A 16,571-nucleotide genomic window follows, 5' to 3' on the forward strand; every position below is an offset into this window, starting at 1 on the left:
CAATAAGGGAAAACTCTCTTTAAAAAAAACCTTTTTAATGGAGGAAAAACAATAGAAGAAACCTCAGGAAGAGCAACAGAGGAGGGATCCCACCCCCAGGACGGACAGATGTCCAATAGATGTCGTCTGTACAGAACAGAACATAAATTACAGAATGCAGCACTGAAGGGATAACGAAATTATAATGAGAAAGTGACACTGCTCCTCTGTTTCATTCAATGTCAGTCTAAGGGTGCTGACTAGTTGTCGCAGTCTGTTTAAGTTGATGGAGAGGTCGAAACTGCTAATGCGCTGTTGTGATACTGGACAAATGTTCAGCATGCTGCAACACACTCGCACAGTCTCATGCACACATACACATAATTGATGCAAACACACACAGAGCCCCAAACAGGCCACTGACTGTCTCTTGAGATTAATGTTGGTGTGATCCACTCAGCTGGGCCTGATCACATTAAGATGGATGGACCCCCTGGTGGTGTATGTATGTGTGCGTGCGCGCATACAGGGTCCCATCTGTCCGTGTTTTCTCCACAGCTAGGTCCTGTGACCTAGCTGCCATCTTTAGTGCCCTCAGCTAGGATAAGCAATACCCTGAGTGGGAGAGATGGATGGATAGATGGAAAGATAACTATATTCTCTTTTCTTTTTCAGTTTTCCTCTATGTTGTAAAAGGCGCTCCAGGCATGTCGGTTGTATTTCAAAGGATTATTAAGATATTGTTGTAGGTGTTCCGGTGAGCACTTAAAGAGGGTCATTTATGGTCAGGTAAATGTGGCCAAAATTTTCATAGATGACCTCTTGCAACACTGCTTTGTGAGGTTTGTTTTAATGGATCTGCTCAGTAGCAAACAATAATAGTGTGGTAAAAATTTAGCATTGTCCTGGTATGAATGTTGTGACTACTAGAAGAGCCTGTAGTCATAAGTAACCTGTCCTCTGAGAAATAAATTAAACATTTTTATCTCATGCTTAGCGTTTTAATACCACATTTGTACGTGGACGTAACATCTTTGCACATTCTGAACATTTCCTGTGAAATGCCATTCTCGATTTGATCTTCAGCGTCTCACTTTTCCCCACAGCTGCAGAGAAAAACAAGTTCTTCTACCATCCATTGACATTAAGAGACCGTCACTGTGTAGCAGAAACTATGATGACACACTAAGCTTTGACATTGGCGAGAACTGTCAATGTTACAGACATAATACTATGAAAAGTACTCGGCAAAATGGTTAAATCTTGGTGAAGTGCTCCTCTAGAATGGTATGGAATCTACTTGAGACAACTTACAAACACATAATGTAAACACGGCAACCATTGTACTCGGTGGTACAGCAGGAGTCTTGCGTCGATGGCCTGTTTATGTTGGGCTTCAGGGGAATCCCTGCTATTTCTCCACGAGTCTGTCGTAGACAGAATGCAGGCTTTATGCTTGTTATCAACAACAGTCTGATTTCAGACTCTCTTGCTAGCTGCCTTACCCCATATTAATCATTGCTAAGATGTTTTTGTCATTGCATTGGAGTGTATAAATCCCACAGCCAACCAATTTCAACAAGAGAGGAACTGGAACTTTTGATGTTTATTCTGTGTCAAAAGCGTGCATTAGTGTTGCTGTGTTAGTAGATGGTCATGTTGTTTTCTTCATGAGTAGCTGCACTGTGGTCCATTATTAGTCACAGTTTGGTTATTTTGGGCGGGCTATTGTGGTGAAAACACTATTGGACATGCTGTATTATACTTCAGGGACATTTGAAGCCAAAGCACTTTACATCACTGTTAGTGTGCACTGGCAAGTGTGGCTCCTAATGTAGCAGTGCTAGTGCCACTCTTGACTGAATTATACAGAAAATTGAACCCCTAATGTTGGAAGCTTAGGTACAAAGGTCACTTTCTTCATGCAGAAAACAGCTTTGTCTTATTTTTTTCTTCTTCTATTAATAATTGATCCCCACACATTTAACCAATTACAGTTTTAAACTTGTGTTACTGGATGCTTGTGCCAGACATTTAACCGACAGGGAAATAGTGAGTAAAAAGAAACTACTGTGGTAAGAACAGTGAATATTTTTAAGTCAGTGTGACAAATTTGAAGTCAGAAATAGAGCACTTATGGAGTAAATACAAAAAAATTCTTTCAACAGTGGCCTTCCTTCTTCTCCCCCCCTTCATCCTAAACAAAGACTTCCCTAGTGTTTATACCACACTGTGCCTGTGGATCTGGTGCGATCTGGATCTAGTGTTCCTCCCTTTTTCACTGTATTTTATTTTTTATTTTTTTCTGCTTCATAGTCTTACCCTGGCTCCCTTTCACAGTCAATTTGAATCGGGCTTCTTCACTGTTTTTGTAAAACAAAACAATGTATTTAGTCCAATCTTTCCACTGCTTGCCTCGCTCCGAGAGACAGCTGTCCACGCTTATTTTGGAGCTAGCTGGAGTCCTTATGAACAGTTTAGGAGAGAAAGGACAGTTTTGACTCCCCACTTTCCTCTCCCATTTCTGCTCTATTGGGAAAGTGTTCATGAATAGTTTTCATTAAAAAAAAGTCTCTTCTATTCATCTGTACACTCACTGTGTTCCTGTCAATCCTTTTACCCGTCCACAGTTTTGTTTAGTTGATTCAAATTAAGATGTTGTTATTGGCTGGATTGGTCAATTTTGAGATGTTATGTTGTAAATTATATATAATATATAACCTTTGTGTGTAAAATACACAAAACAGTGATTGAAAGCAAATAAAAATGATATTGCTCAGATGAATCCAAGCTATGTTTAGTAAAAAATAAATTAGTTTTTCAACCTGTAATTTAGCACCAAATTTAGCCCATATTTGCAAATGTGCAATTTTTTTGTGAAATATCATAATATTTACATATTATAATTATAATATTATAATATCTGATTTGAATGCCTTAGCATATAACATATAAAAGAAAATATACTTTTTTTTCTGCCCTCATTTCGTACAAGTTCAAGTTTTCACGTAAGTGCATTGATGATGTGTGAAGAGTAAAGCTCTCCTCCTCTCCTTGTCAATAGTAAAAAATAAGTGTCCATGCCCTTTCTCATCCTCTCATCACCTCACCATTGTCTGTTTCTATCTGTCTAGGTGTCTGAATGCATGTACCTACTGTAAGACTAAGCATGCCAGAGGAGACCTGGCCAGCTATCCCATAGAGGAGCTGGTGGAGAGAGCCAGACAGTCTTTCCAAGGTGAGTACATTCTTTCTCACACATATGAACAAACATAGTCATGCACACAGTCACAGCATGACTTTTCAAAAACTCATGCTGGAAACGTGGAAAAAAAAAAAAGGGCCAGCAAATATATCTGTAGCTCTTGCTTTATACACTGTGGAATTGGAAGTGCTGATATCGGATAAGTGCAGCGGTGCGTTTAGGTTGCTTATCTTGTGTACATGTCATTAAATATGTTTTTGGTTGCTGTTGTCAATTAAGTTTACAGATTTATTTATTTAAGTCAGTGTGTTTGTGTGTTTCCATGGCATGGGATTAGTGTCTTGTGTGTGTGTGTGTGTCTGTCTGTCTGTCTGTCTGTCTGTCCTGTCAAGGGGGGAAGGTTTTAGTAACACATGTTGATGTTTTTGTTCTTGGGTAGAGGGTCCAGCCAGTTGGCTCTAGTTTGATGCCAGATGAGCAGCTGTTGTGCCCTGGCATCTGTTCCTTAAGAGTAAACTCCCAGAATCCCCAACTGCACAGCAGGCCATGCCTCTATTAGAGCCCCAGGCAGGTCAGTCAAGGGCAAGTCCATGCATTGATAACTCAAATCCCACTTCCAGAGCATTTATTGTACATAGTTTATTATCCATTGTCTGACTCATGTATCAGCATAAACTTTAAAGTTATTGAAAGAAGTTATTCATCTGGTGTTGAGTCTAAAATCTGTATCAGGATTTTGTTGTTTACAGATTCACAGTGACACAGGAACCTTCTATATAAGCTTCAAAAGTCTTTATCTATATGAATTCTAGTCACCGTGTTACTGTGTCTGTCGTGGCCTTAAGCTGCGTTAAGACCGACACCAACACTGCATCTAAAGACAGAAGGGGTTGCATTACTGTGGCGGTGTTGACAGGTATCAGTGAGAAGTTGAAATAGTAACCCAGACGTCTAGTGTGATGGCTTAACAAACATTAAGATGCTGCACAGTGCTTTAAACTCCTTTTGAGGCAGGATTGTGCAACTCAGTAAAGTATCAGCAGTGGTAATTCGCTCATCTGCCTTGATGCTTGCAAAATAAAGAGAGGACTTAGCACAAAGCTACTTGGTACCAGGTATTCTAACGGTAGATTCTTGCACATATTTGATCAGATAACACAGAGCGTTGCTGTATGACGTTTTACTGGACTGCAACAATAGCAACAGTAAAGATCAACTTTTTTTTTTGCCAGAGCCCTCAGCTAGCGGCTCCCGCCCTGCTAATGCAGTAGTCTCAATGACATGAAGAAGGAGCCTGGGATTTCTGAAGCAGCACTATTATTGGTCAGAACACAACCTCAGTTTATATCTGTGCAGTAAAAACCAGAATATACCCTTGACAAGGACGTGGCTTTCTAAATCCCATCCAGAACTCTTTTAAAACAGCTGCATCCATGCCACTGCAGTGCCCGGGGGTGGCCAGTCAAGGGCAAACTCACCAGCTGCTCGGACCTTGGGGTGTGTGTGAGTGTGTATGTGTGTGTGTGTGTGTGTGTGTGTACGTTTTGTGAACATATATGGGACAGTGCAGGTTGAAGGTATACCTGCCCTTTACACTTGTTTGAGGGGAAGTTAATATTAAAGGGCATTCTGATATTTTAGGAAGACTGTGTGCCCAAATGACTGTATCTGTATTGCTGTCATGTTATATCCTGTGATGTAAACATTTGTCATAGGTGCTACCATTCTGAGACCGGCTCAAATAATCTTCCAAGTAAAACTCAGTTACAGCCTCGATTACAGTTTGCTTTCATAGATGATATTTATTAACTGAGTGAATGAATAAATGGATAAATTAATGAAAGCACAAATACAAAACTATCACACAATCAAACAAATTAAATTTTCATGCGAACGTTTAATAATAGACTTGACACCGGTTAACCCTAGACGTAGAACACAAAGCAGGAACTTCAGCTTGGAGGTCAGATAAAAAAGTGTGTGTGCGTGTGTGTAATCCGTTATAACGCAGGAAACATGAGTGTCAGAGACGGTTAGTTGTTGTTTTCAAAACACAGAAAGAGGAAGCTGGAGGTTACTGCCTGTCATGATTTCAAGACAGATGGAGACAGAGACGGGCAATGAGAGAGGAGAGAGATGAGGTTTCACTATCTATTTACCACTCACCATGGTGGATAGAGCCAAAATCAAACGGTGTTTAAGTTAGTTAAACCTTTAAAATATTTGCACACATTTCCATCCTTATTTTTCCTGTTAATTGCTTATTATAATCTACCATCTCACGTAAAAACACACATATAAATACATACATGTTTAACGCACAAACATGGAAACACAGTAAGACGGTTTGCCAACCTAATATCCTGATTCTTCACCGTGTTTTAATCGTTTCTCACACAAACAGCCACACACACACTAACAGCCCTCACTGGCGAGTGTGATAAGCAGGTTTTTTTTTTTCTCAGGCATAATTGTGCCCCCACACCCTTTGGCCATCTAATGTAAATTTTGTCTGTAACATATAATCTATTTCTCTTTTGCTGAACAAATAGAATCATCTACTGCGTTTATGAACTGAAGGCGCACTGTTTACCCCATTAAATATTTTCGTCAGGTTCGGAATTACATTAAGGCAGTGCAGCAATGCTTCCTTTTTCTCTCTCACTCTCACTCTATTAGCCACCTTTTTCTTATCTCCTAACAAATTGAACCCCCAAATAGGCCCCGTAATTTGATTTGCTATTTGATGTCTTTTGAATAAAATAAAATAAAAAAAAAAAAAGCCGCAAGTATGAATGCTAATTTGGATTGGCCAGTCAGCCAGCTTTGGGGCTATTTGATTGGTTTATCTCAGGGAACTTTGAAAGGATTTATGGGATTTATTCAAATGCGATTTGAGGTAAATAGCTCTCTTTCCATCTGGAAAAAAAAGAGAGAGTGAGTGAGTGCACAGCTTTTAAAATAATCTGAATTATTCAAATGTATGAATGTATAATTTTTAACATCAGAGAGGTTTGTTAATGTATGCAGGTAATGGAGGCAGGGGATGTCATAGGAAATGACAAAGTTGTGGGTGCGTGGGTACGGGTGGAGAGCGGGGGGTTCATATGCGTAGTTTTGTGTGTGTGTGACAGAGACATGCTGGGGGGACAGTGATTGAGTGTGGGTCGGTCTGTGTGTTGGCAAAGAAGTGTGTATCTTTTTAAGCGTGTGTAAAACAGCCAGAAGATGAGAAATATTTAATCATATTCCTCTGGGTGAGCAATTCTGGAGATGGCAGAATTCTCCATGAGGGTGAGTCCAGTAGATAGAAGGTAATCAATGTCTATCCACCAGCAGTCTGCCAATGAGCTAACACCTGTTGTCTCCCTCCTCTCCCCTTTAGTCCTCTATACTTTGACATTCATCCTGTCTCCATCCTTATCTTTTACTTAATCCTTCTCTCATCTCTCATTTCTTCCCGTTGCTCCACTGTCTTTACACCTGCATGTCTCTCACCCATGGCCCATTTCAGCCCTCCCTTCCTCTTTAATCCTCTGTCATCCTTTTCTCTATGTCTCCAATTCTAGGAGATTATAAGTAGTGGCAATCAGGAGCCAGAGAATCTTTGCACATGTATGTTTATTTCAATAACAGTATATGTCAGAATATGACAATCAATCAATCTATAAAATTTAGAGATAGCATTACCAGCCACTGGAATCACAAAGTTCATATTATAAAAGATCTCTTAAAAGGAGTGATTAAAAAAAAAAAAAGAAAGACCAGAATGGTTTTTGTGTTCCATTAAGCCTTTTCCTCTACAGCAATGGATGGACTGCAAAAAACCTGTAGGCCAACACAAGGCCTCACACGATATTAGGCAAAAATGCTCATCATCGGAGGGAGGTCATTTGAAATTGTTAGTATAACAATAACTAAAATAAATACCACCAAATGCTGCTTTCAGTGGTCATGTGATGACCGATGATGATTTGAGTACAGTGAAAATACTAACCAGGCTTAACTGTAACATTATTATTATACATATTATTTTCTGTCCATCACATCTGTGTTACGAAAGCCAAGATCATACAGCTTTTCGTTCCGTCCACGTATACTTACACGTGTTCTATTACTAAAGTTTATTCGGAGATTCTTCTCACATTCAGTGCAGCGTTTGAAACATATTTGGAAAGGCTTTAACCTCTGAAACCTGCAGATACCCTGCTGTAAACATGGTGGCAGCCCCTGAGAAATGAGACTGCTGTGCCAGGGCTGTGTATAATGCTGCTTTTCCACCGCATGGTTCAGCTCAACTCTACTGGCTCGGAACCATTCTTTTTTGGTTTTCTATGGGCAAAAGTTGTGAATAGTACCTGGTACTTTTTTTTGGTATCACCTCCATTGAGGGTCCGAGCAAGCTGAGCCGTTACTAAAAGGTGACATGAAAACAGAACACTTATTAGTCAGAGGGAATCATCACTTGTGCAGCACGGGACATCCTGCACAAACCCGCCATATGACAACCAGCTACATTGAGGGTGTACTATCTTCAGTGGAAAGTTAAATCTAGAAAAGCACCCGGTACCAAAGGTGAGTAGAGGTGAGCCAAGCCGGTACCATGTAGTGGAAACACAGCTTTATAAGAGAGAAATCTGTTTGTTGTGGTCTTCAATCTCACTGTGGTTGTTGCCTTGTCATTTTAAACTGTCAGTTTGGTGTTTTTGAAACGGCCCTGACTAAAACAGGACGTGACGCTTCATAGATACAGACACACTGCTATCACTCCAACATGACACACTACATTAGTGTGTGCTATGCGTCCTAGCAATCTTGACATAGCTTGAATTTTACATCTTAGAACCTTGTATCGCCAATATTTATTTTTTTCTAGAACTGACAGCTAGTGAAATTTTCTGCTTTGTAAAAATGTTTGACGCACTACATTCTAAACAGAACTGCTGAAGATGCAATATAATGCGTATACTGTATGTCAACATGAAAGATGAGAAACATTTTTGCACATGAAACTGAAAATATACCCACATTTTTAGAGTTATCTCATTAACTGAATTAGATATCCTTTTTTTTAGGGTAACATCATACATTAAAAGGAAATACGCAGACTAATATTCACATATATCATCTGCTTTTTCTCTCATTTCCACATGACTGATGGCATCAGTGTTGAACACAGATATTAGCAGAAATGACACCGCTTAGTTTCCTGCCTTCAGCTGGATGACATATGACAGATAGACAGACAGATATGTGGGCAAGCTCACTGGCTAGCTCCAACATCTGTGACAGGTGTCAGCTCCCGTTTACCTCCGCCCGCTGCAGTTGTGTGACACATGGGCAGACGAGGCTGCCAAAGTGTGCCAGGAACGATCCTCTATGGGTCAGCGGTTCCACCAGGCTGGATGTCCAGGTACTTTTGAATTACACTTTTAGATTAGATTACATGAAAGGTAAATGAACCCTGTGGGGAGAGCGGGGCATACAGCAGCAGAGAGAAGACTGTAGAGTAATGAGATTAGGGCAATCCAGGAAATAGAAAGTATAAAGTGTCATTTGACAGGTTTATGGCCACAAAATGGATGTGCACATGTGGATGTAGCCATGAAAAGTATCTGGTAGATGAAAAAGCATATAGGTACACGTCTGAATGCATATGGACCAAAGGGAATTGTACACTTCATATTAATTTAGGAACAATTGATTGAAGAAAGAAAGTTCATCTTTAATTTGTCTCCTATTGATGGGGAGATGAACAAGAATGGGAATAGAGCCACAGAGGCAGACAAGCAGAGAGACTGAAATATTGATAGAAGCACATTGATCATAGTTGAGTCACCACCAAGTGCCGCCTATTGGAAATAACATGTGGAAAACTGCTGAGCATGCAAGCACGAACACAAATTTCCTGTGTGTGTGTGTGTGTGTGTGTGTGTGTGTGTGTGTGTGTGTGTGTCGAGGCAGTCAAATTCATTATCCTCTGGGAAAGCTCTCATGAGAAGCTAAAAATGGATTTTCTGAATCCCCTCCAGACCGATAAGTTACTGATATTTTTCATACAGACAAAAGTTTCTCCATGTGTGCTCTTCTGCGCTGAGAAATCGTTCAGACTCCAGCAACAGTTTTTCATAACCTGGCCGTCGTGTAGCCAATAAATTCGAAACAGACTGCAGTTACACATACACTCATGCACCGGAGTTCAAACATGTGTCACCACTATGGAGAAGTGATAAAACTTCTTCATTTCTTGACTTAATTTATTCATCGCCGCGTAGTTTTATGTGTCGAGCACGACACTAACAGCGCGGAAGATAAAGGGAGGGGTTCTATTCTCAGGAAAGCTCTGCACTACACTAAAAGGGTTAAGAGGTTTCTTTCTACATGGACATGGTCTGTACAGAACACACTTATGTGACACAGGTTGCCAAAAGGATCAAGAAAGCTTCATAGCATTTTTTGTGGCAATTGTATATACTTCTTATTAACATATTAAGGAGATTGTGAGACATATTGAAATTTGCAGTCATGGTGGAAAGTCCCTTCAGCAGGGAGATGTGGATCTTTTCTTTGTCTTTATCGCTTTATATATCAAAGAAATTTTATTAGTTTTGACAACCTTTTGGAGACAAAGGGAGAATTATCAAAACAAAACAGAAACGACTGACTCATTTAGAATAAACAGTAGCCACAATATGTCACATTTTTTTATGCGATTGTAGCGTCTTTCCAGTTCTTCTGAATTTTTGCTCGTAGCGAAATGAGGCAACCCCAGTGACAAGCGGAGTGCAGTCACTGTGCAATGAAATTCAGACGACCTTTTTCAAAGCAGGCGTTTGACTTGTGAGACACAGGTGTAATTAATAACATCATCACGGCTGCATTGTCTTAGCGTTCTGGTCCAGGCCCTGGTATTGTGCTGATAAGTGATCAGATCCACCTGTGCTTTTCCTACAGTGATAAAAATGTCTGCTGCAGTCTGATGTCTGTCATTTAATTGAATATAATGACATAATGGACACAGAAGAGCCAATAAGCTCAGAACTAGGGCTGCAATTGATTATTATCATTTGTTATTAATCTGTCAGTGATTTTCTCAATTAATTGAATAATTGTTTGGTCTATAAAAAGTTAGAAAATGTTTCCCAAAGCCCAAGGTGATGTCCTCGAATGTCCTCTTTTGTCTCGACCAACAGTCCACAACCCAAAAATACTTAGTAGACTATCATAGAAGGCTAAATAAAGCAGAAAATATTCACATTTGAGAAGCTGGAATCAGAGAATTCGGACATTTTTTATTTAAAAAAAAAAAAAAAAGTTTAAAAACGATAAACTTAAGTAGCTGTCGATTAATTTTCTGTCAACTGACTAATCGTCGTAGCTCTACTCAGAACTTTGTTTGATGGGTTTTCTTCTGTGTTCTGGCTTGTTGCAACCATATCATATTCATCAACAGGTAGCGTAACTGCCAGTATCTGTTGTAGGGGGTGACTTCACCGCAGCAGGTCAGTAGTGTAGGTGCAGCTGCTATGGCCGGTTGCTACGGTAGGGAGTTACTTGTGTCTGATCTTTATCTCTCTCTCTCTGTTCCTCCGTGTCTGTGTAAATATTTCATTGGTTTTGTCATTTTTGTCTATAGTTTAAAACAAAGCCGACTGTTGGCTGTTTGGTAACTGCAACTTGTCTGGCTTTAAACACACATTCACGGTTTGCATGAGAATATAAAACACACACACACACACACACAGCTCATTGTGTGTGCGTCTGAGTGTGTCTGTCTGCGTATTCTAGTTTGCACTGAGTCACTGAAGAAGAGAGAGGACATTCATTATTTTATGTCTCCTCTCTCTCCGTTCTTGTACCACGTTCAATATCTTTTCTTTAACTTCTCATCTTAAAGTTCAACTAAAGTATCGTCGTCCTTCATTTGCTTCTCTGTCTTCTTGTTTGACCTCTTTTTATTCTCTCCATAGGCTGGAAAAAAGACAACAGAGGGTGGTGTGCGTGTGTGTGTGTGCGTGTGTGTGTGTGTGCGTGCGTGCGCGTGTACCGTCTTGTCCTGTGATTTACTGCCAAGCTGGCAGCAGAGAGCAGTGAATAGGGGGCCCCTTTCACACAAAGAGAGCATGGGATACACACAAACGTACACACGCACACTCACACACACAAACTCCAGTCAATGCCAGACTGCAGGCCACCAACTGCACACCTGGCATGCTACTATTATGTCACCAGTGTGTGTTTGTGTGTGTGTGTGTGTGTGTGTGTGCGCGCGTGCATGTGTGTGTGTGTATGTGTGATTGTGTAAGTCCAGCAGACACCATCTGCTCTGTCCTCTGTGAACTTGTGTCGACACCTTTCCTCTCTCCCTACTCCACTTGACTATATCAAAATAGCATTGAATGTATTTCTTTACATGCTTTACACACTCTACATTCTGTTATACTGCTAAATGTACAATATATCCCAATGCTGTATATGTAGTTTTACTTCTGTTTCTTGCTATAAGAACTAACATGTGCTCTTTATCTTAGTGCTGATGTTGCAATGCACCTTTTTACTACCATGTATTCTTTACTGTTGCAATGTATTGTTCCTGTACTACTTTATATATTAACTCTATATGTAGTCTTAACGACTGTATAGGTCAGCTGTGAACTGTATACATTTTATTCTATAACTTTATGTGAAATATGTGGCATTACTAACTATTGTAGTGTGGTAATGTTGGCATATAGGTCTCTGAGCAACAGATGAAGATGTATTACAGATTTTAAAGTTTGGGGTACTGAAAGAAAGACAGTTCATTTCAGTTTCTCTCTCTCTGAAACATCTTTCTTCCCTTTTCTTACTTCTCTTTCCTTTCATGACATGTTTTCTTCTTTTTTTTGTGCCCCCCGCCTCCCCGCTCCATCTCTGTTTTTCTCTTCTCCCTCTCACATAAAGGCAGCGCGTACTACTGTATTTTCCTTCTGTACAACACCCCGTGTGGGGGAGGGGAGAGCAGGTACATATTCAGTCAATAGGTGGCAGTACAGCACTTAGGTTCAGACCGGGACCATGTGCTCGGCTCGCTGGCCTTGTTATTGTCTGCATGGCTTTCCACACGCTGTCTCCCTCTCTCTCTCTCTCTCTCTCACACACACAGGCACCAAGAGTCGGCTTGTGCCTGTTAAAATGTTTAACTGCTGTAAGTCCTCTGACTCACATTTGGCTTTTAGTTCTTCCTCCCAAAACGCCACTGTGTATATGTGTGTGTATGTGTGTGTGTGTGTGTGTTCCCTTTCCCAGGCTGTTAAGCACACTCCTGCTCTGTTGTTTATACACCAACTTCCTCCTTGTTAGTCTGTGCAAGTCACAGAAGATAAAAAATAAATGACACCCTCTTCTTCGTTATTGAAGCCTTGTAAATATTTGTAATGATTACCCACTCAAAGAAGTAATTATCACAATCATTTTGGGGGTCTACCTTTCAATCCTCCTACGACCCTTTTGTTTGTCCCAAACCAATCAAAAGAATGTTATTAGAGAAAAAAAAAAGCTGTTACAGTGTAAAAAATATTACACTTTTCAGATGTTTCATGTTTTATGACATCATAAGAGAGAGGAAGAGATGGTGTATGAGTCAGATCAAGTTTATGTCACTTCGTACCTTACTGTGCTGATCCTCTAAGCAACCACTCCATATGCCACTTTTCTGCTCCTTCTCTTGATTGCTTGTCACCGTGTTTCCTCTTATAACAAGATTGCTGACATGTTTTAATGAATCTGAGTCCCTGCACCAGGCCTTATTTGCACTCAGTTTGTTTTCGTAGCTAAAACATGTTGCTATTTTTGCTTTTTTTTTTTTAATGTCCTATGGGAACACAAGGAAGCCTTTGCACTCTCCCGTGCCTGGTTCATAACCAGCCGCTCTACTATTGAAGATAACAGGACTACATGACTACAAGGTTATTTCCATAAGTCCCAATGAGTCACAATCACACCAGTGTAAAGAGGGGAAAAAAAAGAAAAGAAAAGAAAAGAAAATCTACAAGTGGCTCAAGTCCTCAACTTTGTGTGTGCTTTGAAGTCTAGACCTGGAGCTTGTGAGGCTGGAGAAGGAGAGATTAATTGGGCCGTTTAATCTACACAGTCCCTTGTTTGAACCCTTTCAGTCTTTTGGCAGTGTCACAAAACAAAAGCCTGATAGATACCTGCAGGTATTAAAGTTTCTGCTGTGTGGCATATTTCTTCTGTGTGGATTTCCACAAAGACAACTTCAGCTCCGTGAAAGGTAGATGATAAAAAGCAGCGGGGTATTCAGCGGCTTACAATTTAATGTCCGAGCGCGTTTGTCAAGGCAATACACATATTCACAATTGAAGGCACTTGCATCACCTCTCCACAGATCTATTTCCATCCAATATGTTTCATTTGAACATTTTTCAGCTGGACAAACGCATGTATGCCTACATTTATCACAATCCAAGATGCATTACACTTAAGTTTATTATTTATTAGAGCAGCATTAATAGATGTTTTTGGCCATTTGGGGGCAGTAGAATAAGATTTAAACCCAATATTTAATATGGAAAACATGTTGGCAAACAATTGCCTATTTCCACATCCAGCAGACAAAGCAGCATTAACATTCGTTTGGGTTGGGTTCGGTTGGGTTTCTGGTCCAATATTCACTCTCCTTTTAGCTCTGTTTCCCTGAGGGAAATATTTGACTCTTTAGCTTCTTTATGTCCCACTATGTTCACCAGCTAGTTGCTAACTTTGTCTCACTGACATTTAGTGCCGGGGAGGTTACATGCAGAGCTTTTCCACTAAAAACAGGCGCCTGCTGCATCTGGAAACAACGCCGGTAAAAGCAGTGAAAGTGAACCAAAATAGTCAAGTTACGACCATTAACCCCCCAAATTAGCAGAAAGATGCACAAAAGTTCAGTAGACCTGAGGGTGCCTTCAGAGTCGTGAGATAATTGTGTGTGTTTGTTACTACCAGTGACCTCTTTCTCATTACATAGTTGTATTTATTTTATTTTTATACATTATTGATATAAAAATATTAAGAAGTGCAGCTTTAAGTTGACTGGCAATTTCCCCAATGGTCTACTGTTATATTATATATTAAAGCAACCTAAACTTGTGATTTTGTTTATTGGGTCAGAGGTTCATTTGTTAAAGTTCGTGTGGACTGAATTGGTAGATTTAGTCATAGCACACATTAAAGCTATTACTCAGTGGACAGACATTGAAATATGTTTTTTCACATCCCATCCCCTTTATGAAGAAACACCTTCATTTCTGCTGCCTTAGCAAACGTATAAATAGTCTGCCTTTGGGAAGATTTCTCTTAGTCATTGTGAGCCAAGAGTTAACAGACAACATATTTAACAAATCTTTGATGACATGTGCATTTGGTTAAAAAAAAAAAAAAAAGAAAAGATGTAATGAATCATTTAAATTTCATCCCTCTATGACATGCAAGAAAGAAGTGAATTTCATGTCTCTATTCTTGATTTCCTAAGGTACTGGCCTCCTATTTGTTATACCACACACACTCTGATATACACACACATCACATGCACACTCACTTCCAGAGACATCATAATTAATTGGTTATTCTACCTGTAATTAACTTGAACCTCACATCAATGTTGTGATCAACACAACTCATTACCCGTAAAAGAGAGAGACATCAAGAGGGAGACTAATAAATGCTTAAGGAGTGAGACTGAAAAGTGACAGGAGGGAGAAAGAAGCTAAAAAAAACTGTTGAATCCCAATATTTGACCAAATGACTCTTTTTTACAGTCTTTTTTAAAGAAAACTGTAACCTTCCTGAGCAAGTTTTTGTTTTCATTAAGATGTTGGTACCCTCCTGAGAAATGCTTGTGACAGACAGAAATTGAAATTATTTGCTCTTGCTCAATCTACAACATTATGCAACTGTCCCACTTTTGCTCTAGTGTATGACTGTTTTCCTGTCTGAATCCATCCCATCACTTCACTCCCACTCCACTCCCAGTTGATGGTTTTATCTCTTGTCTTCTGCTTTTATTTTCCTACTCTGCTCTCCCTCCTTCTGCCATTACAGCTTCCCCTTCTTTGATCTTCTCTCATTTTCAATCAATTCCATCTCCCTCGCAGTCTCATCTTTCTATTTTGGTTCAAATCAATTTTCCCTAGCTTCCATCTGTTTATGTGTATATTTCTCCAACACAATTACCTTTTAGTCATTATCAGTCTCCTTTTAGTCCTTTCACCAACAAAACGTTCTCACGTGATTACTTTCAGTTTCTCTCAGTGTCTGTGCGTAACTCTTCTGTCCTTTATCAACCAGTTTACTTTACTTAGTTTACTGTCTGATGTTGAGCCACCACCGGCTTATCTGAATTCAGACAGATAAATAAAAAACATTGCCCAATACATTCCACAAGGCACATACCATCAGCAACTCATTTATCTCCCATACAGCTGAATGAATAAGGAAACCCAGAGGCAAAATGTTAGCCTAGCAGTTATTTGCATCTGCATTTATTTATTCTTTGTTTGTAAATTAATTTTTAATGATCCACAGTATGATGAGGTTGTCTCATAACATGTAGAAATAATTTATTAACCATGCTTTTAGCTGTTTTAGTGCTATTACACTGATATGTGTGCCAGCCTTAGTATTGAAGGCTTTAGGCACTGAAATATACAGAAACAAATATTTACACATTCATTCATTTATTACTTTTACCTTATTACTTAGACTGGCTTGTGGGTCTAGTAAACAACAGAATAAGAAAATAATTTTAAAGGGAAAGTAGAAAAGGCTCCACTTGTATTCGGAGCTGTTGTGGCTTTGGCCAAGGGACACATTGTCCAGAGTGCTAAGTTAGCGTATTTCACGTGGATTATTGTTTAAATAGAAGGCTTATTTTGAGCATTATGATCATTGTTGAGCAATATGGTCAATACAAACCTTTTCAGCAGGTAGTGATGCTGCTGAAAGTGTTTTTTAACTTGAATTATTTTATGAATACATCATACTCCATCACCCAAGGACTAACATTAGAGAAGTTTAGCACTGAACTTCAGCTAGCAAATGAGTTAGCAAACCAACAGACATGACTACACTTTACAAAACCTCCAGCCAAAACTGATATTGTGAAGGTGAAGAAAACAATCCTCTCCCTGGTCATGTCTCATCAACGACCTGCATCCATGTACGTTGTGGATTACTGTGGGTTTCCCTGGTAACAGTAAGCATAGTACTATACTTTTTTTACTTTATTCTACAACATGTAGACCAATTTTTGTTTCTGTAAAAGACATTCCAATCAGTGTTAGTAGTCAGTCAGTTACTTTTATTTCCTTATTCTCGTACAAACAAAAGACTGTAACAATGTCCA

The 16,571-nt window shown here is 39.6% G+C and overlaps 1 protein-coding gene across 1 annotated transcript in view; it reads left to right on the plus strand.

Moving 5' to 3' along the window:
* The window catches only part of cdkal1 (CDK5 regulatory subunit associated protein 1-like 1), a 244,305-nt gene that overhangs the window by 104,367 nt on the left and 123,367 nt on the right, over positions 1-16,571 (plus strand). The window contains exon 8 of the mRNA XM_042423928.1: positions 3,114-3,217. Coding sequence (XP_042279862.1) covers positions 3,114-3,217 — 104 coding nt within the window. The remainder of the gene's footprint in view (positions 1-3,113; positions 3,218-16,571) is intronic.

Source organism: Thunnus maccoyii, chromosome 10, assembly GCF_910596095.1.
Source record: "Thunnus maccoyii chromosome 10, fThuMac1.1, whole genome shotgun sequence".
Lineage (NCBI taxonomy): Eukaryota > Metazoa > Chordata > Actinopteri > Scombriformes > Scombridae > Thunnus > Thunnus maccoyii.